Source organism: Thunnus albacares, chromosome 7, assembly GCF_914725855.1.
Source record: "Thunnus albacares chromosome 7, fThuAlb1.1, whole genome shotgun sequence".
NCBI lineage: Eukaryota > Metazoa > Chordata > Actinopteri > Scombriformes > Scombridae > Thunnus > Thunnus albacares.
Window position 1 is genome coordinate 9260900 of NC_058112.1, and position 25435 is coordinate 9286334.

General features: G+C 40.1%; 1 protein-coding gene across 5 annotated transcripts in view; it reads left to right on the forward strand.

Moving 5' to 3' along the window:
• Positions 1-25435, forward strand: part of cdh13 (cadherin 13, H-cadherin (heart)) — a 356911-nt gene that overhangs the window by 316027 nt on the left and 15449 nt on the right. For all 5 annotated transcript variants that reach the window (XM_044356226.1, XM_044356225.1, XM_044356227.1 and 2 more), the window contains 2 exons: positions 11783-12016; positions 14463-14681. In XM_044356226.1, the coding sequence (XP_044212161.1) occupies positions 11783-12016; positions 14463-14681 (453 nt within the window). The remainder of the gene's footprint in view (positions 1-11782; positions 12017-14462; positions 14682-25435) is intronic.

Consider the following 25435-nt stretch of genomic DNA (forward strand, 5'->3'; position numbering starts at 1 on the left):
CACAGTGAGACAACCTCTACACAGTCAAAGAAAGCTTTGTTAATTACTGGAATATTAAGTATTACACACACATGCACTCACTCAGACTGAGCAGTTTGATAAGTCTCAGCATTCAACACAGTCAGATCACATCCCCTCAGGTTTAAATCAAAAAGCAGGAGGCAAAAACAGAGGGGATGCTGAATTCTAATGGGTCACAGAACGAAACTCTTTGGTGCTCAGATGGATGTAAAATTAAATAGGACTGCGTGTGTGTGTGTGTGTGTGTGTGTGTGTGTGTGTGTGTGTGTGTGTATCTGTCCATCTCTATGTGACAGGGTCGCATAATAGGTTCATCATCTCTTCTCTCAAAAGACAGAAAAAGACTGACAGTGGTGGCCAACTGTCAGTAGCACAGATACCTTCTGTTTCTCTGTGTGTGTGTGTGCGTGTGTACCTTTGTGTGTCTCTACATGTGTCCACCTTTGTGTGTGATGTCTGCCTCTGTGCTGCCTCATTGCCATACTAAGTGCTGGGAACCAGTGTGTCGCTCATTTTCGTAATGGGCTGAGTAATTTTCCTGTTTCAGGCCAGCCCAGATACAACGGTTTCACTGCTAAGTGTCTGTCATGTCACCAGCACACAGTGAGGCAGCCTGGCAGGCTAAATGCAGATAGATAGACTCATGTTGTGTCTTTAGCCGGCTGTGATCAGGCTGCCTCAAACTACAGCAGGGAAATAATAAAGCATAATGAGTCGGTGTGTCAGCCCATTGCGCTGAAATCCACAGGCCCATCCCAAAGAGGTGTAAATAGAAAAGAATAGAATAGAAAAGAATAGAATAGTGAAGCAAATATTTTACATTTGTGAAGATGGATGTCAGTATCAAGCTTTTTCGTTCTCTGGCTGGATTTTAAATGTATAATGAAGCTCCACTAAAACCTGATTTAGTTACTGATAAATCTATGTTTGATTAATAGGGGATTTGGAACAGGGCTTTTAGCAGATGCTAAAAATTAGCCATGACTGCCCACTATAACTTTCCAAAGTATCTATTATACTGGAGCCGAGAGCAAGAGCTAACGTACAGATCGTGTCTAATAGGATGGTAAATATAGTGATAGAGGGCTCAGTGTCAAGGAGACAAAAAGAGAAACATAGAAAATGAGACTCAACAGATGAGGCAGAGGGAAAAGTGAAAGGTGAAAATTTAAAAAATGACACGACAGAGAAATTAAGTGAAATTTTGGGAAGGAAAATTTGAGAGAAAGAAGATCTTTGGCTTTGTGAAGCAGCCTTTGACCAAAACAGGGTTATATGAATGCTGGAAGTGTTTACTCGCGTCCTGCTTGTCTTAAGGTCACTTTCACTCCATCCATATATCTCTCTTTTGTCAATCCCTTTATGGAGACAGCCACAGAGGCAAGCAGGTTAACTACCTTGCTGAAATGTGTTCTTGCCCAGCCAATCAATTATGACCCTGCGTAGCAGTAGGCAGGGGGTGATGCCAGCGTGAGGGAAGGGTGCAGGGTAGGGAATCAAGGCATCTTGACCCAAGATAATGGCAGTGTAATGAGATATGCTCTGGAAAGAGCTGAAGATCACAGCTCGATGCTGTCTTGCCTTCTGTTCCCTCCCCTGTCTCGCCGCACTGCCTCATTAACCCCAAATACGCTCTGTATCTTTCTCACTTTAGAACTGTAGTACCTCCTCCCCAACCTCAGTTTCTCACTTCCTGTCCCTCTCCAACTCCCTCTGTCTTTCGTTTCTTGACTTGTAGCAGAACCTCTTGGGGAAGTCGCCACCTTGTAAACAGACTAGTCTGTGATTAAAGAATACCTTTGTTCAGCTTTGCTCTGGAAGAAACGTCTCTCTCTGTTGTAGGCTGTTGTCAGGCCCTGTCTCTCTGGTGTCCTTGGAATACTGATTCATCCACAGATCAGAAGTTATCACCACGCCTGGCACGCTAAAACAAGCACACCTCTGCCCACTCAGCAGCAGAACTTCTGAGTGCAGTGATACCAGGATACTTATTTTAGGAAAAAAAAAAAAAGTACTGGCTATTTAGGAAGTGAGTATATTCAATATGATCAAAATTTTAAAAAGTGCCCCCACCTCTTCACCCGGCACATCTCTCTCTGGATTTTCCACCGGGGCTTTCTCTGTACAGATAAGAACAGCTTTGGGTGTAGTTTTAATGACAGGGATCCAAATGAAATGAGATGAGTGGGTAGTGGAAATGGAAAGGGAGAGGAACGATGGATAATGAAAGATGAAGTCAAATGATGGAATCGGGCAAATACGGGCTGATAGAGGATGTCTCTCAGTTTATCTAGAAAGTATGTGATTAGACTGACATAGGAAATGTGTCAGAGGATTAGTTCCTGATGAAGAGTTGAAGGCACCATCTGAGTAGAGGAGTGTGTGTGTGTGTGTGTGTGTGTGTGTGTGTGTGTGTGTGTCTGTCTGCGATGTATGTTGGTGGTGGTGGGTGGGGGGTTGTTTTAATTACACAGCTTCACAGTTTTGAAGCTGCTGTAAAGGCCACCTCAATTAACACCTTCCCCGTTAGAATGGTCAGGGAAAAGCTCAGTCATATCGGTGCTATTCCCTTCCTCCTGCACATGTGCGAACTCACTGAAGCATCTCACATATACATACATAAATACTTGATAAGAATCATGGAGCAAATTTGATCAGCCTTAATTTGGTTGTTCATAGAGATCTGGTTTGACTGTGGTATAATGAAAACTGACTAAAACTTTATCCCTGCACAAGTGCTTTCAATTCCTCTGGCTGATGAGACCTCAGTTTAGGTTGAAGCTTGGTGGAGCTGTGCTGGGATTTACATACAAAGTCAATGTAACAATAACCAAGAAATGTTCAGGATCACAGGATAAAACAAGCAATTGACTCATGGCTCGGAGGCTAAAACTGAGTTTACAGATTCAAAACAAATTTCATTATCTCATTACTGGGAGAGCTAGCAGGTAACATGATCCAAAGGCCCCATTTATTGCCCTTGATATCAACAAGTGATCTTTATTATCTGGATAATGACATCCAATCTACAGATCTTTGCATTTACACCTGGTATTAATAAGTGCTCTTGTTATCTCAATTCTGCCTGCATTGTGATGGGATCTCAAGATGCAAATTAATTTACTCTAGTTTACTATTTTTTCCATATCCAGACAAGATGTTCATTTACAAATTGCATGATAGGCCCCATTAACACCTGGTTTTAACACATTTTTTCAGCTGTGCCCGCATTGTGATCGAATCTCAATGTGCAAACTAGCTAGGCGAAACTTGTCAACAAACATAGCGCATCCCAGGTGAAGGAAACCACTGCCATGAATGCACAACATTTATTTCTAAATCAATTCTTGCAAGGGAAGATTTCTAGCTACAGCTACTACTTGTAGCTTTTGCTAGGCTTGCTTTAGCTGGCAGGAACTGACAGGGCTGATTTTTTTTTCTAATAAATGTGGTCAGGCTGTACAGATCGCATTTACACCTGGTTGAGATCCGATCATGATGTGAGCCTGACCACCTCCAAATGTGGTCTGGCCGATCTGATCAAAATGCATTTTGAATGCATTTACACCTGTATTGACATGCATTTTTCCTTATCCAGATAACGTATCCAGATACAGATCACATTTTAAGCCAGGTGTAAATGGGGTCAAAAAGGCAGGCAGGTGACATGATGTCTAGAGACACTATGACAAAAGTTCAATAGGCCTTTTTGACAGCAGACATCTTGACTTGTCATTAGTAGGAAAAGCACAGGTGTTACTAATACTAATAACATTAACAATGGCTCTGTTCTATTCAAGTGTCCCAGTAAGCCATGACAGTGCCACAGTGAGCCAGCATGCACAATACCAGGAACTTGAAAGCAAAGCAACAATGGGCAGAATAGTGAATACTGATATTAAGCACTGTCAGAAGCCATGAGTTGTCCCACGTCAACAGTTGCAACATGAGAGTGAAGGAGATATCAATCATATAATCTGCTCATGAGTACACTGTTCTGAGGGGAGGTCTAATCAGACAATATAAGTGAAAACACCTGTGTAAGTTGGTAATGGGTATACAGGGCTTTGGCCATTTTTAAATGTGTAACTCATTTTGGTTCACTGCTGTTTGTAGAACAGCTAGAAAGCAAATCACAATGAAATAGAAGTAACATGACTAAACTGTTTAAAATCTGCTTTAAAATTATAATTAAAAATTGGCCCATTAGGCCTTTCGATCTTGCTTGAGTGCTGTGAATAGTATGAGTTTAACAAACTGAATAATTAAAGATGTACTTCATTTTGATCTGGCAGCTTATCACAGTAAAAATCCTTCAGCAATGTTTTTCTGGGAGCAGACCAAAACAAGAAATCTCCCCAGGAAGGCAATTTTGGTGTTTAATTAGTAGAAAAAGGGCTTGCAGTGTACGCATACTTTAAGCCGTATCAATACCCTCCTTCTCCAGTCACTCGGTATAATAGCCAACAACTGATAACCCAAACTCTATTCTGAAAGTAATTTGCCAGACTAGCAGCGATGCACCTGTCCCCGGCACCGCTTCTCTCCCCGAAGTCATCTCTCTTAATGACTTGTGCCTATTGTAATTGGCTCTGGATGGTTTCATTTACAGTTCCGATCAGCCAATCAGATTAGCAGGATGTCATGTGATAGTGTTTGCTGAAGCCCCTGAGGAGACTGATGAGTGATGGTACAGAATGAAGCGGGTTATCTGAAGGGAGTTTTAACAAGGTCTGGGACTCACGGTGGCAAAACGGATAGAGAGAAACTGGAAAATACAAAACCTGATACGGTACCGTATCCTTCAGCAAAACAATGATTGCACCTGCTCTTTGCATGAAATACACTCACCGGAGAAAAAAAATCAATTTAAATCCATTTACAATCCACAGAGCATCAGGAATGTTCTGTTGAGGTTGAGTTTTGTGTTTTTACTGTAATGTAGAATCTGATATTCTTCAGTATTTCCTGTTTCAGAAGTAAAGGCAGTGTTTCTCAGCTTCTCAAGATATTTTTGAGAGCTTCTGTAGAATTTCACAGAATTTCGCTTCTGTAGAATTTCACAATTTCACTTCACACAGTTCAAATTAATTCCCAACTGCAACAGCTTTGTGAATCGTTTTTAATAATAATTTTACTAACAGTGTCTTAGTTTACTCTTTCCCTGATATATGTCTTCCAATGTGGGGATTATCTTGTTCTGTCTCCTGAGTTGTTTTGTGTTTAGTGTGTTTAGTGTATTACTTTGTGTAGTTTTACTTCGCAGTGATTCCTCCTCTGGCTCTGGAATGTTAGTTTGCACCAGCTGTAGTACATCACTGTTCAACATGCTGCCACGGCAAAAGAAGTACTTCAGTGTGAAACCATACATCTTTCATCCTTATTTTACAGACCACAACATAATGTGTACTCATTGTGCAACCCCCCGCTATGTGTTTGAATGGACTCGTGTCACCGAAAAGAAATGAAGAGAAATGGGAAAATGCAGCAGTGTATGTGCTACCTTGTGTGTTATGGCTCAGTACTGCGCTGCTGTGTGCATGTGGTAATAAAGAGTCAGTTTTCTCCTGTTTTGCTGGGAGACACTGTAAAGTGATGAGAAAGAGATTTAACTCAATTTAAGTTGAATATTCTGCTGTGGCAGACCCTCTAAAGCTCCCTGGTCCTGCTCTCATCTCCTCCCTTTCTCATTTTAGATTTTGCCTTCATTTATCTTTCCTCATTCTCCTCTATTACCTCACCGTAGTCCACCTGTGAAGTAGTAGACTGTTTAGCTGCAGCATGATGTATTGTGACATTTTCCAATGAGCCATTCCTCATATCCCTGCTCCTGGTCTGTTGTTGTTGTTGTTGTTGTTATTTCATTTCCTTCATCATCTACTTTTATATGGCTGAGGAAAATAATCATAGTAATAACAATGCTGAATATTTTTAGCCAAGGGCATCATCCACTGGTTGTTTGTACCAACGCTGTCCTGGCATTTAATGGTTATTCTAATGAGAAAAAAGAAATGTGGCCAGATAAGAATAGTCTTGTGTCAGCTTTGTCCTTGGTGACTCTACAAGTGGACATTTTCTTTACCCTATGAATTCACTTTTGGCTATAGTGCACTTGGCAGAGTTATTTCTCAGCAAGAAAAACGGATCAAATGTATGACTTTGGCAAAAATTAAAATGGAACTGGCTGTACATACTCATGCACTTTTCCCCTTCAAATTTGCTGAGCTTCCTGCCCTCAGCTCCTCTCATAAAACACATTTACCCCACCAAGATGAAGTAAACAGATCATGGATTTTATACACATCACAGCATGCAGGGGCAGAAATCGGTACATTTCAAACAACTGCTGGTCGTAACCTCGTCTTTCATTCCTCTTTTACAACAGCGGCGAGGGGAAAGTCAGACAAAAAGAAAAAAAATATCAAGCGATAACAACAAGTGACAGTCGGACAGAAAGAGAGCATCAGCCTAAAGCCAAAGTGTTGGCAGCAAAGTGTATCAGGGATAGATAGAGAGATAGAAAGAGAAAGCAAGGGAGAGAAAGAAAGCACAGTTTGTAGCCTGTAGCTGTGGATTAGCCCTGACGGCCCCAGGAGTCAAACAGCCTGCTTGCTCCTCTCATCTCTGGGCAGACAGGAGAACAACAGGGCTGTGTAACTGCCAGCTGGGGGCAGGTGGAGGTGTCGGGAGTGCTGGTGGAGGATGGAGCTAAAGCAAGAGGGTAAAGCCTAAAGGAAGAGGTTAGAGCTGATGAAGTCAGCCTGTGCACAAATTCCTTGACTTGGATCTTTGCTGCATCCATCCTGCAAACATGCTTTAGTGTTCTGCAACTTTTGGCTGCTGCAACCTAAAATGTTATATAGAATATAGAAATATGAATTGAGATATTACAATAGTACGGTCATCAGTCTGTGAAAAAGATCATGTGTTCACAAATGTCTTTGAAATTGTATCCACCTTCAGCCATGATTAAGCAGCAACGAGAATAATTTCATATTGCTAATGTTTTTCTCATATTCATATTAATTTGTTTCTGTGTGTGTGTGTGTGTGTGTGTTTCTGGTTGCCAGCAGACATTATAAAATTGCTTTTCAAAACTTAATCATAAAAATTTTCAAGTGTGTTTCCTGTGAATGAGAGCTCTTTTTTCTGCTTTTTTTTTTTTACATATAACTGACTTCAAAATGGGATAAGAATGAATTGCTTGCTCTCAAGTTTTTAATATTTTAAATATTTTTCAGTCGTCTGAAAGCAGTAAATGAGTGAGATTTAAGTGAGCACTCAGAAATCAGAAAAGGTCTGTTTGCTGCTGTCACAGAGTTTTCAAATCATGCTTCTTCGTCACCATCTAAATGATTCTTTAAAATTAGAGATGCACCAATTCGATACACTTGATCAACATCTGCTTCAACCTTGTTAAGTGGATTGCAGATCACAGAATGTGACAGGTCCACAATAAATACTTTCATGACAATACTCGTTACAAAACTGTAAAACATTTACAAAGCTTCTAGAGCAATAAAATAAAATAACTCGTACACCTAAACAGAATATTGGCGTATGAACACAGTTTGTAGTTTTTACACTTAAATTGGGCGCTTTATTACAAAGGGTGCATTGGATGAATAATACAATAGAAAGAATTTGTCATGTGTGAGTTTAGCAGTGCAACTGGAGTTGTCTGCCTGAACTGGCTCGCAGGCTTTGCTCCTTTAATATTGAAGAGGGACTTTGATGGAGACAATTAAAGTTAATCTTGCTCGTTAATTAGTGTAATTCTTGCTCTGAAACCAATTTATCAGAATCAATCCTCACTTTTGTAAAGTTAATTTTAGCTTTCGACTGTTCAATTTTTCAGTGAAAATAATACATCATTAATTATCTCATTTGTATAAAACACTCTTCACATGAGTAAAGAAGTTACTTATGCTTATGCAAGTTTCAAAACTTTCTGACTTCATCCCTGTAACCTAAATAAAGGAAAGTATTCTGGAAGAAAAAGAAAAGCTGCAGAGCAAAATGATGCATGGATTTCCGTTCAACTTCATTTTAACCTGTTACCAAGATACAAAAAGAGCCTTAAAGATAATTGGATTATCATAAATTCAACGAAACATAATTCACTTGCAGACACATTGGGATTCAGTTATACAATACATTGCAAAGCCCAGGGTCAACCACTGCTGAGGGGACATGGACTGTAATAAAGACTAGGAGGCAAAGACTCTGCTGAAAGAGAGGGAGAGGGTCCTCTTCCATGGAGCCCGGCATGTTGCACCGCCATGTTTCTACAGTAGCCCAGAACAGACAAACCAAACACCGGCTCAAGAGAGGGCCTTTCATGTTTTTTGCAGTTTTGCAGCTACCATCGGTTCTCCTACACGCTTGGAAGGGGAGGGGTATTCAGTTGGTTGCAATCTGCAACCTCACCGCTAGTTATCGCTAAATCCTGAGTCCTTTAAATAATTCCTTCAAATTTCTGAAAATAACTGAGCAATAACCTGAACAGTCAATCTTGGGCATAAAATAAATGAATGGAAATGTAAGCACAAAGCTGGAACTGCATAGTACTGCAATTAACCGTCATAACTAAACACTATTTATTTTCTGTGGCTGTTCTTTCATTACTATATACCACCAAGATGGCCTTTAACAGTGATAATTAGCATTTGGTACACAGCAATCACTAAAACAACACAATAATTTAGTAATTAACCCTGAACACAACTCTTATCTAGAGGAAGAAGTCGAGCCTTAAATGACAGACACACACAGCTCTAACGGACGCACACACACAGTTCCTGAGAACACACTTTAAACTTCTTTTATGTTGATTTAGCCTGTAGTCTGTGTTCTCTTGTAAAAATGTAACTGATGTAAATGGAGATTGAAACCTTTATATTTAGAGAGGAATTGTTTGCTGCCAAACAGTGTCATTGGTGCCATGTCCCTTTTTTCTTAAATATCGCCTTCTTTAGTTTTTATGTTCTCTTTAGTGCCTAACAAGCAGAGATGGGTGGACATGTTGTAGCTGCAAGGATCGGTGAATTGCCCGTCTCCTTTAGAAACTTGCGGTGTGTTTAATCAGAGCTTTTGTGACAAAGCAGTGTGAAGTAGAGGCCAGCAGACAAGCTCCATTGATGCGGAGGCGGGCTGATGATGACAGAGGCATGATGCAATGGAGATAAGGAGGAATAGGAGAGGAGCGGAGAAATAGAGTGATTAGGTGTGGGGAGTATTCATTTAGGAAGACAAACAGCTTCATTTATAACTAGCCAAGCACAGAGACAGCCTCTCCCACCACAAATGGGTAGAAATTTACATCTTCTCACTGATGGGGGAGCTGAGCCCCATCCTCACTCTCTTGGTCTCTTGTCTCGAGTGATAATAGATTATCTGCAGTCTCGCCTGAAGTGCTGCTGTCTTTGATTTGCTTTTGAACACATTTCCTCTCTGCTTTTGCTAAGTTATTCTTCTCTGCTCTTGATGCTGCTGATATTGTCACAGCTGCACTTATCTACAGTATATAGGGGTTGTTTGCCATTTTGTGTCATTCTTCGGCTACATATAGAAACGCAACTGACTGCAGAGATAGCAGACACCTCACAATTATTATACAATAGAAATTGCAAACTCGCTACCATTACATTTGATTTCTCTCAGTAACAATCTGCTGATGGTTTCACAGCTGAGAATGAAATTAAAGTTCTGCGCTCAGCAAACAAACAGAACATGGTCATTATCTACTGGTTGTATAACAGCTGTGATTTCTCCGCAGACCGTTATAAAGGAATCTAAAGCAGGTAAAAATATATACATTATATAATATGTGCCCTGTGCCCTCTTCTCTGACTACAAATATTTATACACCCAAATGGTGTTTTGGAAGGAGTTAAAAAGAAGAAAAATCTGGTTGAAGTATACTTATTATCACTACTACTTTTTTCTGGTGCAGTGAGAGCATTTCAGTTTTATAATTGACCTTGTGAGAGCAGTACGGTACAGTGTGTGTGAGTTGGTGGGAATGCGGAGAGCAATAGTTGACTGTGTGCTTGTGTGTGTGTGTGTGTGTGTGTGTTGTGGTAATGTATCCAGTTGGATGACTGCCATTATCCTAGAGAATCATCAGCACCTACACATGCCTTTAAGGTTTCCACTACACTTGACATAGAGTACGCTCATGCATTTATATAAATAGTAAATACTTAGCACTTGGATATTTGCCTGCATGCAGGGATTTCACAGCCTGTTTAAGGGGTTGTGTGTGAATAAAAAGCCACAGCTTGGAGATGAGAACGTTTCCTTATGAACTATTTGACCCATTTTACAAAATTCTTGTTTTAAAACAAGTTAAAACAACGGACATGAAATCAAGGAATCATTGTATCAAAGATTGCTATATACCAATTTGAGTGGCAAGGGTGTAGGTTCAGTTTCAGAAGTGGGAAGGATGCAATAAATGTGTATTTAAATGAATCTAACCAATAGCAAATCATGATTTATTTTAGTTTATTTTAGTTTGGCAGGAAAATATTAAAGACAATGCAATACAATACTAACAATTAAAAAAAATACATTTTGCATTGCTACGCTCCTGAAGTTCTGAGAGCACAGTAGAAATTAAAGGCAACTCATATAAAAGCATATAAACATTTTTATTAGCTCCTCTCTTGTTTCATTTCAATTGTGGAGGCTGGACAGCAAGAAGACACAAACAGATTTAAAATCAACCCCCATCCCTATCCCCAGTGGAAACTATGCCCGTTTTGAGTGGTGAATCTGCTTCTGTTATATAGACAGAGTTTACTGAGGGCTGCAGTTAGTGATAGTTAATTTATTATGTGTAACCTGTTTTCTGAGTAGTTTTGTATATTATGAAACTCTGGCCAAACCTTCCCAATAAGAAAATTTAATATTTTTTTTCTTTGAAATTTAGATCAAAACATCCCAAATTTTGCCTCAATAATTTGTTTTTTAAGTTTGTCTTAAAAAGTAAGTTTTCACCAAATTACCATTTCACGTTGGGAAATGCAATTTTCTGCTCAGTGTATGAAGCTTTCTCTAATGGCACCATAAAAACCCAGACTGGGTTTCATCCCAGCATCACTTGACATTTATTGCACATATACTAATATTATTTTTTTACCTTGAAAAGGTGGAGGAGACCCATTTTCCAATTACAGATCTTGTCTTTAGGTGTTAATTGCTGACTGACCTCTGGAGCTGTTTTGGATGCCGTGTAGGTTTTTTAATAACCTCTAATCGCAGTGAAACAGAGAGCAGTAATAGAGAGGAGCCAAGCTGCTTTTTAACCCAGCATCCTTCAATAAAGGTGTAATCTCATGCAAACACAGGAGCCCGCCATATGCCAAGTCAAAATGCTCTTTTGCAAAACATGAGCCACTGTGATTCATTCTCTTCCGGCACTGAAATGACAAACTGTTTTGTTTCGTTTGGGTTAAATCAGGTCAGCTGAGTTAAAAAGAACAGGATAGGTCTTATTAAGTTAACTGGTGTTCTGGTTTTTCAGGTCTTATTTTGCTCTTGAATATCAGCTGAAAGCATTTTGACATTGTAGAATGAAAAGGGTGAATAATCATGAGTGCACCATGTTTTACCGGAGCCACATTGCATTATTGCTCTTTTCACATTATTACTGTTCACACTCTTCATGATGAGCGCCTGGTCCAACATTACAGCACTAACTTTGCAGAGTGAATCGTATCCTATCCTAATAAGTGTGTGTTTCTTGTGTTTCCAGGGAGCCCTCCAGCCACAGGTACTGGCACATTGGTCATCAACCTCGAAGACTACAATGATAATGCCCCCTATGTGGTGCCATCAGTAGCACGAGTGTGTGAAGACGCCCACGATATGAATGTGGCCATAGTTGGCGGGCGGGACAAGGACCTGCCACCCAATGCCGCACCCTTTAAGATAGAACTGGGAAAACAGCCCGGCCTAGACAAAACTTGGAAAGTTACCAGGGTCAACTGTGAGTATTTTAGTTGAAATTATTTCCGTCTCAACATTTGATTTGTTTGTTCTTGAACTGAACTGAGCTGAACCAGCAGAAATGTAATAATGGAGATGAAAATAGGAAATGTTTCACCTACTGAAAAATGGCAAGTCTTTCAGCAATCACAGGAATAAATCTGTCATAATAGAGGCAGATTTGAAGCCATTTGTTCACCAACAGTAATGTGAATTGACCACACCACAAAATGCACATCAGTGTATGTGACTCACTTATTCTTTCCCGTAATTACTGATTTTCTTTAAACCAAGAGCTTTGAGTTTGTTCTCACAGGTTTGCCAAAAAGCACACTGGGAAATGAAGGGATAAAATAAACTAAGAAAATAAGGGAAGGGTGAGAGAGAGCTGCCAAAGCACAACATAGAATTACATTACAAATATTCAAGGGTCATTATCATATTATCATGTTTATACTGTGTCATAATACTTCTAAACTGTGGATGCTATGGATCACACAATAAGGATGAAGAGTAAAATGATCCAAGGAAGTAAAATGGGGCGAGGGGGGGGGGGACAGACATTGATTCAGGGTTGCATGACCGACAGCACTGTCTGTGTGTGTTTGAGTGACAGAGCAGAGCTAAAACCTGCCCAGAGGTATTAGTTGTGACTGACAGCGGGAGAGGGAGGTACAGACACTCCTCAATCACCACCGCTGGAAGAGACAGATAGGACCAGCAGAGAAAGAGCCTGCTCCCAGTGAAACGGACTAGCACTGTGTTTGTCTCAGCTGTGTGTGTGTGTGTGTGTGTGTGCCTAAAGGTGTGTGCAGAACCACAGGTAGGAAGTGGTGGTTATGCCTCGACAGTATATCTCTATATAAAAATAACTTCAGTTTCAGCATGTCCTGGCATGCAACGGCTAGTTTTAATCCTTCTCACTACAATTGTTTATGAAGTGGTTTGTGAACTGACAGACACACTTCAAAGCAAGCTATTCTTTTTCACACAAAATCTTAATTTGAATTAGGTTTTAACATCTGAATCTAATTTAAAATCTATACTTTTGAAAATTAAATTCAGTTTGTTTTAAAATACAGATGAGTGAAAAATTAAGGAAATATAGTTTGACATTTTGGGAAATGCACTTATTTTCTTTCTTGCAGCCCGTTAGCTTAGCATAAAGACTGGAAACAGAGGGAACAGCTAGCCTGGCTATTCCCAAAGATAACAAAATCCACTTAACAGCACCTCTAAAGATCACTTATTAATTGAATTGGTACAAAAAGTGCAAAAACGACAAGGGCCAGGCTAGTTGTTTCCTCTTGTTACCAGTCTTTATGCTAAGCTAAGCTAACCAGCTGCTGGCTGTAGCCTTAAATCTAATGGACATACTGTATATACGAGTGGTATCAATATACTCATCAAACCCTCAGCAAGAAAGCTAACAGGAAAAAACCTGAATAAATGAGTGAGGAAATGTAATGAATGCAGATGCTTTCATACAAGCCAAGAGAGGTCACTGAGTGATTCAGTGAGTATGAAAATGATGGGAATCATGACCTTTATGGTCATCTGATCTCAACCCAGTTGAACACCTATGGGACCAAATGAGGGAATATATTTTGTTAGAATGTTGTCCATCCCTCCAATAGAAGTCCATAGAGTTGGAGAATCTATGCCAAGGCACAATGAAGCCTTAATTTGTCACCCATCTGTATGTGTTTTCATGTGCATGTGGCTGAAGTTTAAAGTGATAATTTCTTTAACACATCAACACTAGTAAATGATCAAGTTTGTTTGTTTAAAACATGCCAAATTTACAGAATCTGATTGTACTGAGGGAGATCTGATGGTGCTGACAGTTGCTGTTTGTTGATTTGTCACATGCTGATCAGGTTTTGTTGAAACTTTGAATTTAAAAATTCAGCATCTCACACTTCACTCTAGCATTTTTAAAACACACAGAGCAGCCATAGAGGTGGAGGGGATATCTTTTTGAAATATTTACTGTTGCTTACTGTTGCTTTGTGACATTATTTTGAGCGCACAGTTGGACAATGTGCATTTTCTAATTCAATACTAAACTATAAGTCACTTTAACAGCCCTGGCAGACAAGTAGTAGTAGTTGTGGCACATTTCAGCATGAAGTGACTGGCTCCGGTATTTCCTCTTGTGTCTCTTAAGGATTTTTAAAGTATGATGTAACAAAATGTAACAATCTTATGCAATTTACTGGTGCCAATATTTGTCGCTTCAGTTGTCAGGAAGGGCTTGGCAACGCTTTACTTGAAAGCATATACGTTTTTTGACATAATACACTCATTTAGTTCTGCTTTGCACAATATGCAGCCGTTACTGTGCAGTGTTACTGCAGAATATATAGACAATACATTCAGGATGGGGGGATTACTGCACATCCACTCCATTAAACCTCCCTCTTCCTCTGTGTGTCCCCCCACAGCTACACACTCGCAAATCATGCTTCTGCACAGTCTGAAGAAAGCCAACTACCAGCTTCCGTTGCTCATCACTGACTCGGGGGTGCCACCTTTGTCCAACAACACAGAGGTCAAAGTTCAGGTGTGCGTCTGTAAGAAGAATAAGATGCAATGCAGCTCTGCTCACTCCCACAGCGCCAGCCTTCTCGTGCTGCTGGTGACACTCCTGCTCGCCCTACTCTGTAAGTATTATCACACAACAACAGAGAAGCAGAGGTGGAGTTTCATTTGATGGTGTCCTTGTTTACATGCGGTTTTATATTTTTTTAAAAATGTTGCTGCCAATTCATAATTTGATGAGAAATCAATAAAGACCAGTGTTAAATGCCAAGGACTCTAAGAAAATTTTAACCAAAAAGGAAGCAATTCATTGTACTCAATGTGTAGTCCTTTATGTGTAAGTCCATTTTGACTTCTTAGAAATAAGCAAATGTATGTCTGTGTGTGGCTGTGTGTGTCTGTGTGTGTGTGTGCACATGTAGTAATACTGATACAGTTTGCATCCCTTGCATATGGCAAGTGTGCATTTTTTCATTCATTTTTTTAAAAGTCTGTCTTGTGCCTTTCACGTTTCTTTTTTTTTTTTCTATGCGATGCCCAGGGCATTCCCCAGGAAGTCAAACTTGAATTTACTCTGAATATCTCATTTAAGCCATTAGCAATAGCATGAATAATTCAGCCTCCTCCATTCACAACATAAATGTAATGGAGGACGTCCCACAGCTAGTTTGGTATGAAGAAAATTCATTTGCAACTTTAAGGCCCGCGGATGCTGCTCTCCCGTCTAGGCTTGTTCTCTGTAGTTTATAATCTGGTCCACTGTATACTGGAGGCGGGTGCAGCAGGAGGGATAGTAAGAGAATGTGGAGAAGAAGAAGAGGGGTAGCACTAAGAATGAGAGGGAAAGAGAAAGAAGGGACGATGGGGAGAGGCGAAAGGAAAAGGCAATAAAAGAAAAGGTACACTATGATTTTAGGCCTAAAAGATGGTGTTGTACTTCCATCATCTTTTCTGCTGATTTTTGTGAGACTGTAAAATGTTTCACTGAGGATCATCGCGACAAATCACAGTCTTGTCTATCGTTCTCTTTTCAGCTCTCTGTCCTCTCTTTTCTTCGTCTTGTTCGATTGATCTTAACATCTTTTCTCTCCCTCTGTCACATCTCCCGTTGATCACTTCCAGCTTGCATATTATGTCTGCTTCCTGACTCTCATCCCTCAGCCCCGTGTGCCACTGTTTTTCCTTCCTTGTACCACGCTCTGCTCTCTATTTAGCAATCAGCCACACTCTCCCCATAATCCTTTGCTTAGAGGCAGAATCTCTGCATCTCATTTTCTCATTTTCTCCAGGTATCTGTGAATCACAGCATCTGGCTTGATTGATGCATATCTTTCTCGAAGCACTCATTCATAGTAGATGACTGTGTCGTGTATGGGAAAGGTTTGTTTGAAGCTGCGCCATGAAGAACTCATCATCTTGTTCTCTCATGATGCAGTTGGAGCACTTACCTGCAACTTCTGTTACAAACTCATGATTCACAGGACACAAAGTATTAAATTAAACTGACAACGCGTGGCAAGCAACAGTATGAGAACGCCACACTGGAGCGTTGATAGACCATTAGCTGCAGTTTCACTGCAACACATGAATCATGAGCGTAAGCCGATGCTGCGTCAGCATTGACAGGCAAGCCGCCAGCTCTCGGAAAAGTTTTATGGCAGCGATCCTGAGAGTATCGCAGCTGGAACCGTCAGTTAGCTTTTCACACTCTCCTTTTTTAGAAGTATTTTGTTATCCGCGGTTGCCATGGCAGCAGCCTCAGTGTCTGAACTAGAAAGCATGATATTTGGTTGACATGCCAAGATGACATTAGGAGAATCTTCTCCACAGATGTCCTTTTACTCTGAATGACAGTAGCATTCATTACACTACTGTAAATAGAGTCGTGATAGACAGTGGCATTCATTAACCAAATAGCTGCTCCAGATGACAGATTCTTGAGCTGCCTGATCCTGTGCCCGTGTACATGTCCATTCATTTGGACTGAAGCATGTTTGCATAGTTAAAACAGAAGTAACAGTGAGCTGTGTTGCCCTGGAGCTGCAGGTTGGAGATTACAGAGAGAGGAAACAGGGTCGGTGTGTGTCTCTATTGGGAATGTCAGACAGTATTACAGCTGGACAACAGAGGTTCCACCAATTCAGACAGAGAACATCTCTACACACAATTGCACACACACACACACACACAGGCACCTAGAGAGATGACTCCTGCTCAAGCTCATCACAGAGACCTGTGCTGGGGGACAGATAGAGGGGACTGATCACTGCAGTGTATAGTCAGATAGTCTGACAGAGAGGCAGAGAGGATCCTGTTTCAATTCCCTCATCTCCAAGCTGAACTCTGACCCCGCAGGAGAGAGATGAGGGGAAGAAAAATGGAGAGAGCCAGAGGGGAAGGATGGGGAAAAGGAGACCAGTATATAGGTGTGGAGATTAAACTCTCCTGTTTTGTTCTGTTTTTGCCGACTGGGCTACAGGCGCATGCACGTCCACGCAGCAGTACATTCTTATTATTCCTCTGACTCTTCACATCTGTATGATTTTTTCTTTTCCCTGCTTCCGTTTTAGCTCTCTGTCTTTCTTAGTCCCAAATTATGTCTGCTAAAAATTAAATTTAAAAATCTGCATCAGCAAAGAAGTTTTGTAGGTAACATAATGCCAGTTAGATGACGTTTTTTATAACACAATAGTAAATATTTTTCTCAAACATGTCTGCAAACTGACAAAATGTCCGTATGTATCTGTGAAACATTCCTCCAACGTCCTCCTGACAACTAGAGGTCTGGACCTAATCCCAGCAGACCTGTGTACAACCTCCCTGATCCCAAACACAAGCATTGATTCTTTGACCTTTTCAATATTTAACCAAAACCTCAATTTTTCCTGAACCCCAACCAACCAAAAGTGTTTTAATCGCTTAAACCTAACAACGCGTGGCATGTAAGACCTGAACCGTGGACCCTTGGTGTCAAGAGTCCTGTGCTTTGTATGCCAGGCCATCCACTAGGACCTTCTCACTTGTGACATATTTGCAGCATAAGGAGTAATATATTTCTATGTATGAGTGTTTCTCAGAGAGGATTGAGAGGAGAGAGAAAGGGGCTAAAGAAAGAGGCTATATAAACAAGTACTTCAGTTCCACATTCAATCTAAAAAAATCACATTTCCCTTGAAGGGTGGGTCCATTATTTTTTGTTTTGTCAAGGTTTTTATATCATTCTGTAGTATCCCAGTAGTGTTTCATATGTATTCAAATCTGAAAATTCAAATTTTGGTCAAACTATGTATGTTTTAGTGTCAAAATGCCATTTGCCCAAGCCCTTCTAAAAAAATGTTCCCACGTGACCTGATGTAGGTTTCTGCATGATGACGTTGCTACATATAAACCAATATATACCCCCTAGCCCACCTAGCCTGTAGCCACACACACAGACTGAACACTCACTGTTGCTGCTGCTCTGCTAAACGTGCTTACAGACACACAGACGGAGCACTCACTATTACTGCTGCTGTAAGTTTAAAAAATAAACTCTTGACCTCTCCTCCCGTCAGTAAACGGTTCCGGTATAGAGCAGAATTTGGTGGGACTTGCGGGTGTTATTCATCTTGAAGCTCGGGCCAGAGCTCTCAGCACTCAGTAGCTGTGTGTCCCTAAGCTCTGTCCAGTGCATTATAAACATCTCACAAACTCAGACACAGCACTGCAACATCGCTCGTAGTATTTCTAGACAGTTTCTCGTGCTCTAACATACAGCCAGCGAGTATTTTAGGAAGACACTGTCAGCAAACTGCATGTGTGTGTGGTGGTGGTGGTGGGGGGTGGGCTTCTCTAACCCACATCACTGCTTTTTGCTAACAGCTGAGTAGGAGTTTCCATTTGAACAACCCCGGAAAAAAAACGCAGATGGAGTCGTCCTGATTCACAATCGTATATATTTCCTTCAAACACAAACAAGGCAGGAAGAGAAAGATAAGTCTGTAAGTCTCCATAAAATGACACTTGAATCAAGAGAACTGATCAAAACAGGTTGAAGAGAAAGGAAACTGGATCATTTCTCCCCCACTGACAGATTTTCTCTTGTTGTGTGCATCTACTGGAAGCCAAAAGAATTTTAAATGATGTGTGGGCTGTGAAGCCTGCTTGCTTGTTAATATGGTAGGGAATTTACTGTTGCCGTCACCAAACAGGAGTATGGAACCACAGTCAGATCGTGCTTTCCCATCCATCCATCCTCCACTGAGTCCTTCAGCTCAGCTCAGCTCAGCGTAGCAACGCTGCCAAAAGTAGAGTCACGTCCTGGCTGGCTTTCTGTCCTCACTCTCTGCCTCCACTGGGGTTGCTTTTCAGACCCTTAAATAATGTATGTAACCCTGCAGGACAGAGAGGGAGGGTGAGTGAACGCCAACATATACTGTGTCTTTTAATGCTTACTAGACCTTTGTTTGCTGTTGCAGGATTGGCACCTAAATCCCAGGGTTTTGCAGGGCCCTACTTTCACTCCTCTCTATTGTAAGCCTTTCTTTTGTGATCAGTGTGTAATAGACTCTCACACACATCCACTACAAACACACACACACACAGATTAGCTTAAAATAGGGAACAAATAAAGTATTATCCTATACTCCAGTAGAGGGAAATGCTTGCAGATATATAAAGACCAACACACATACACATACACTCTCAGATCCGGGGGTGTTAAATGTTCATGTGAAAGCATCCATTGTTCACCTGAGATAAGGCTTCCTAATTGGGCAAACTAAATGCAGTCAATACGTGCTCCCATAGGCTGCAGACGCACAGAAAAAGGACAGCTACTCATAAGAATTATTGCTAATTTTAGAAGTAATTACTAGAAGGAACGCTCCACTTTTGCTGGCGATGCAGCTCACAGGTGGCGCACCAACACAGATGACCACACTGCCCCCTATCAGTGCACATGTGAACTGATGTGCTCTGTGCAGTGCACGCACTATCTCTCCTCAGCAGCCTCACTGTCGCTAAAAATGAAATTCTCAAAGTTGGCATGTGGCTGGAGGCAATAAGTTGGCCAAGATAGTCAGGATGTAAATAATGTGTATTTTACACATATGGGAGGTGTGGACATTGCCGGCCTTTGGAGATTGATATGTTTTGCCCAAAGTGGCAATGTGTGAATTTGGCTTATGAGGGATGTGAAATAAGGTGATAAAATGAAAATCTCTGGGGGAACGGATGTTGATGCTCTTACCAGTATTTCTACTACCTCTCTTGCACTCACACACACACACACACACACACATATGCACAATCATGTCATCCTGAACTGTGCCAATTCACCCTGCATGTGGTCAATTTAGAAAGGTCTACAAGCTCAAACTGCATGCTGAAATCTTTTCCATGCAGGATTATGGGCTGTAGCTGCAGATTTGTCTGTGGTTGTAATAATGTTCTACAGAAACTGCTTGTCCCTGCTTCTCTCTGTGTTCCTCTGTAATTTCAGCAAGAGTAATAATGTAATTCCAAGAGTAAAGGAGAGAGAGCGAGAGGGCGGAGTGAAAACAAAGTATTTACCATTAAACACAACAAACAACTCCCAGCCCAGATGCCACTAATTTACCTCCATCCTCCCGGGGTTTTAGTCCACACTATTTCTCCTCTCTGATCCCTCGCTTCGCTCTGACAGCCTCTTCCTTCGGCAGCTCTACACTAATCCCCTTCCAGCTAGAGAGACAGGATGTTTAGGGGCTTATTTACTCTTGTAAAAATATAGCTTTTTCACAGCTTCTTTTAAAGAGACCGCGCACCAGAGCGATGTGTATGGTGGAGAGTTGTTTCTGCCTTCAGCTCAAGCTGTGAAGAGTTTTTGATCTTTGAACCAAGATATGAAAAGTCACTCTCTGGTATTTAAAGAGGTGTACAGCTTCTCAGAACAACAGACTACAACCAAGTGAGCTACCACTGTTCAATAATGAACATGAAGAAGCCTTAACAGACTACAGTATGATCTACAGATGGAATACATAATGACAACTTACTTTGGTTTAGGTCTGAAGGCTATATGTACATAATTTACCCTTTTCGGAATCTGAAAAGTTGTCATATTTGCTCTGAAGATATGTGAATTATTTGTTGATCATTAGCAAGTGATGCTTAAAGGCATCATAAATTGTTTATGAATGTAAAGTAGTTGCACTAGACTGTACACATGTTTTCACTCATGTATTATTAATGACTTGTTGGTACATTTGTTGGTACATCTGTTAAACAGTTATATAAAGGGACATTTAAGCCCCAAATCTGAAGCTGCCAAAAATAAGTCAAGAGTCATTTACAAGCCATTTGTTAGCAACAGGATGAGGTAATATGAAGTAGACAATGTGAATGACAACATCGAGTATCTGATTTCTACAGTCTGACCCTTGTTGTGTGTAAATATCATGGAAGCTTCTTCTTCTGTTTAATCGCTGGGGCAAACAGAGCTGAGTAGACCTTCCTCATTGTTTTTCCTCAAATTTGATTTGGTTTGATTCTGTAATAAAACAACCTACGCATAACATGCTTTTCCAAAAAATAACAAAAAAACTGTAAAAAGCAAATAAAACAAAGTGTTACGTATGAAATTAAAGCATGACACAGGATAAAAGTTAGAATTGCTTATTTCCATAGTGGTCCTGTTGATATTTTGACTTGTCAAATCCAGGTGTAACTGATAACAGTCATCATGGTAGTGTTATATGTCAGTGGTCCAGTGCCCTGGTATTTTTCATGGTGGCTAACTGTCATGGTTCACTGGGTCACTTAAATTGAAGGAAGCTATCATTAATGTCCCCATGTTCTGCTCATTTCACTGACACCATGGCCACAAATATTATTATAAATGTCTTAAGCTAACATATTGTGTAAAATACAAACGCGTTAAATGATCATAATCAGGAGCTACAGTGTAGCTCTTCCTACTTGTTAGAAGTATATCCATGAAATCATGGAGCTAATTATTGATTTTAGAAACATCAGAGATATCATCACACAGAGCATCAGACATGATGAGAATGTTGAAATTGTCAGTTGTTGAAAGTATTTGACAACCAGCTTATGTGGGCTGTAAACACAGAGATATTTTTTTTTCACAGTAGACATTCTGTCACTTATTATAGCAGGAAAAGCCGAGGTTGAAATGATAATTTCAGAGATGTGTCCAGAGAAGCCATACTGATGAAGCTTCATGCATTTTACCAGCATCATGAACTTGTAAAACAAAAAAAAACTAAATGGGATTTTTTTTTTGGCATGTCAATGAAGTGCGGTAAGTAATCTGTGAGTAATTACAGGTTTATTTATTTAAAAAAAAACACATATCTGCTGTTGAAAAGAGTCTATAGTTCGGCAAGCAGCAAAGAGTACTTCTTCTCCAAAAACTAATTTCCTTTTCACTCGTGTCAGTTATTCTTAGTGGTTTTTATCAATCTTTTCCTGAGAGTCCTTTAACCTTTTCTTTTAGTTGCTGGTTTCACAGTCTGACAGTGGAAGACAGAAACAGCCTGAACAGTACTGTTAACGTTTGTTCAAAGATTACTGGAGCGAACCAGAGGGATCTGAGTTCTTTTTGTGACCAACAAATCATGAGGAAATGTGTCCCCTCTGCTGTCTGCCCTCTCAATTTCTCTTTTCCTTTCATGCTTTTGTATGGCTCGTTACCTTGTGTATCTTTTTAGATTGTTGCTGTTTTTAGTTTTCTGACTAACAGTGTTTTTCTTATTTTCCTGTCTCCTTTGTGTGTTGACTGTCTGTTGATGTAGTAGCGAGCTGCTGCATACAGTGTCCTTACAGGGATAAATAAAGTTCTATTGAATTGAAATTGTAAAGCAATTAAATGACACAATCCGTGTCTAAATGTAAACAAAATGTTCACCCCGCCATCAAAACTGTAAATGAGATTAGAACCTGCATACAAAATTATTTAATATTAAATCTAACCCTTTAATATTTTCCACTAAATTGTTTTGGCATTTACATTGTGTTGGCAAACATAATTGCTGGCTGGGTTCACGAGCAACGTTAAGTGCTACAATTATACAGTATATCGTATCAAATTCGGAGGGAGGAGGTCAGGGTGGATGGTAGGCATACAGAACACTAGACTGTGGCACCAGAGACTGAGGTTTGCATCGTGAGTCCTGCATGTGGTTAGATTTAGGCAATAAAAGCACTTTGGTTAAGGTTAGTGAAAAATCATGGTTTCAGTTTGTGCCTCAAGTCACTGCTGACTTTTTTACTGTATTAAACCAAGACCACAGTCTTTCCCTGATATTAACCAAGTGCTGCCAGAGTCTAAACATAAACATAAAAACTTTAATATTTCTGTAGTTATTACCAGCGTCTATTATACAGCAAGACTGGATATTTCGGCAGGGAAAAAAAAGGAATACGTTGTCTGTCACTGAACATTTTACTCATATGTTCAGTATTAACATTTTTCCAACTTGCCAATTACATTAATCAAAAACATTTTCTCATTACATTGAGAGAAAACATAATTCAACCAGTATTATGTTTCCTGCAAAGCCTTTTTACTGTTGCAATTTAGTAGTACTATGGCATATAAACGTAATTTCTAGGCAACAGGGATGAATCTTTCACTTACAAATTCCTGTAATTTAAGAAACTTTTTTTTCTTTTTTTATATAGTTAATTCATTAAATTCAGGGTTGATACGGCTTATTAACTTTCATTACAATCATTGTTACCCTGACAGATTCTCTGTCTTCCTCTGTAATGCTTCTTCTTCATGCTGCAATGCCGCTGTTTTCGTCTAGCAGCCGTGACATACCTGGGCTAATCAACTGTCACCCTCCTCGCTTCTCAGCAATTAGAAAGGCTAGAAAACGGTTACTGTTCCCCCCAGTGTCCCGTTTGATTCTTCCATGCCTCCTGCAGCTTGTTAAATTTACATTTTACGCATTAAGCCGATGCTTTTACCCAGAGAGACTTACAATAAGTGGAGATGGTGAGATAAGTCAACATCAGTGAATCACTGTGATACTCTGCATTAGGTCATTCATATACATGACGAAAAGAGGTTTGAGTTAAAATGTATTCCTTTCTTTCCGGTGTTGTGAAATGGAAATTGGTTCATTTGCTATGGCACTGGAAACTGTTTTTAATGCAGTGTTGGAACAGGAGAGTGACACACAAAGATGTTCATATATAAACAGGAACTTTTTGCTATTTATACTTTATATGGATAACCTCTTCTAAACAGTAGACAGACGCGAGAAGATTTAAAGAATGACAACAACAAAAATGAGAAGACATTGAGAATGTAGCAAGAATCATTATAAAATTTCCCTCTGTGCTTCTCTACAGGAGCACAGCGTGTTATTGTAGCTAATTCTACTAGACGTAACATGAAGTGACTCATTTATAACCAAGCCAACCTCAGGTATAGTGATTATATTCAGCAACCGTCTGTTCATTCCCCTCTTTTTTGCTCCCTCTTCTACCTACCTAATTCTCTCTTTCATCTGTTCCTGACCTATGAGTTCATAGCCTGTGTCTGTGAGAAAGCTGAGGTGAATTGATTCAGCAATGTATTTTCATGTCAAGGCCTTGACTTTTTAGCCAGAGGGGGAGAATTGCCTCTTTTATATCCAGTTCTTCATGTGAGGTGAAACAGGGCTGTCTCATTAGATTTGCAAAACCAATATCTGAGTCTCGAGTGCCTTCGAGTGTTTCTTGACTTTTATTTCCTTTTTTTTGGGAACACTTAGGCCTAAGCATTATGAAAGGGGGGGCACTGGAAGAAAAACAATACAGAAAGAAAAAATCAATCGGCCCCACCACCACCCGTTACATACCCTCTACCCTATTAGATATTCAACCCCATTCAGCCATGTTTCGATCGCTTCAGAATTTTCTGAAGTGTACAGTCCAATTCATTTCAGAATGTCTGGGAAAATTATAGTTCACATTCCTCAAGACTGCTCCCTAATCTCATAGAGAGACAGAGAGAGGGCGAGAGAGAGAGAGAGAGATGAGGGAGGATAAAGACAGAAAAAAAGACGAGGACATATTGGCGGGTCAACAGTCGAAACGCATGATGAGTTTGTCTGACTGATACTGACTGCCAATTTATTAAACAAAGCACAGCAGAGCTATGACCACAATAGTAAGAGCAACAGTGCAACCCACTCATGCACTCACAAAAGAATCATAGAAAGCATAATGCAACAGTAAACCCTTTAGAAACAAACGCTAGCTATGACAAATTGCCACCTCCAAATTGGCTGTTTTACACCACATTTTGCTGCATGCATTTGGCTAGATTAGCAGTAAAAGGCAAGGCTTAAAGGTAAGCCTGTTAAGTAAGGCAGAATGCTTATGGTACACCTGATCCGTTCCTCACAGTAACCACTGCATCTGTGCACCAAGGAGTTGTACTTACAGTGTACTTAAACACTGTCACAGTCTTTAGAACCATATACCGTGGTAATGGAGCAGTGCATGGTCTCACTTTCTTTGCTACAAATTTACTGTAATTTGCACATATTACACATCTGCCATCCATTATCCTGTAAAGGCTACATATGAGTCAGTCACAGATTTTATACAATTCCATGGCACAATGTGATAAGGATATACAATCCTAACTCAAGTTTAAATTTGAATTGATTTATCTGGTATTTTTCAATCCCTGGATTGAAGTAAGCCAGCTATTCAGAAATCCAGTACTAGGTTTACAAAGTGCGTAAATCATCCAATGCAGTTTAGGATGAGTGGGTAATACTATGCTAAGCTAACCAACATTGTTTGATCATCACGTTACAGGTATAACATTTTGTAATATGAGGGATATTCTATTATTTTTATGGAAAATAATTTACAGTCTTCCCAGTTT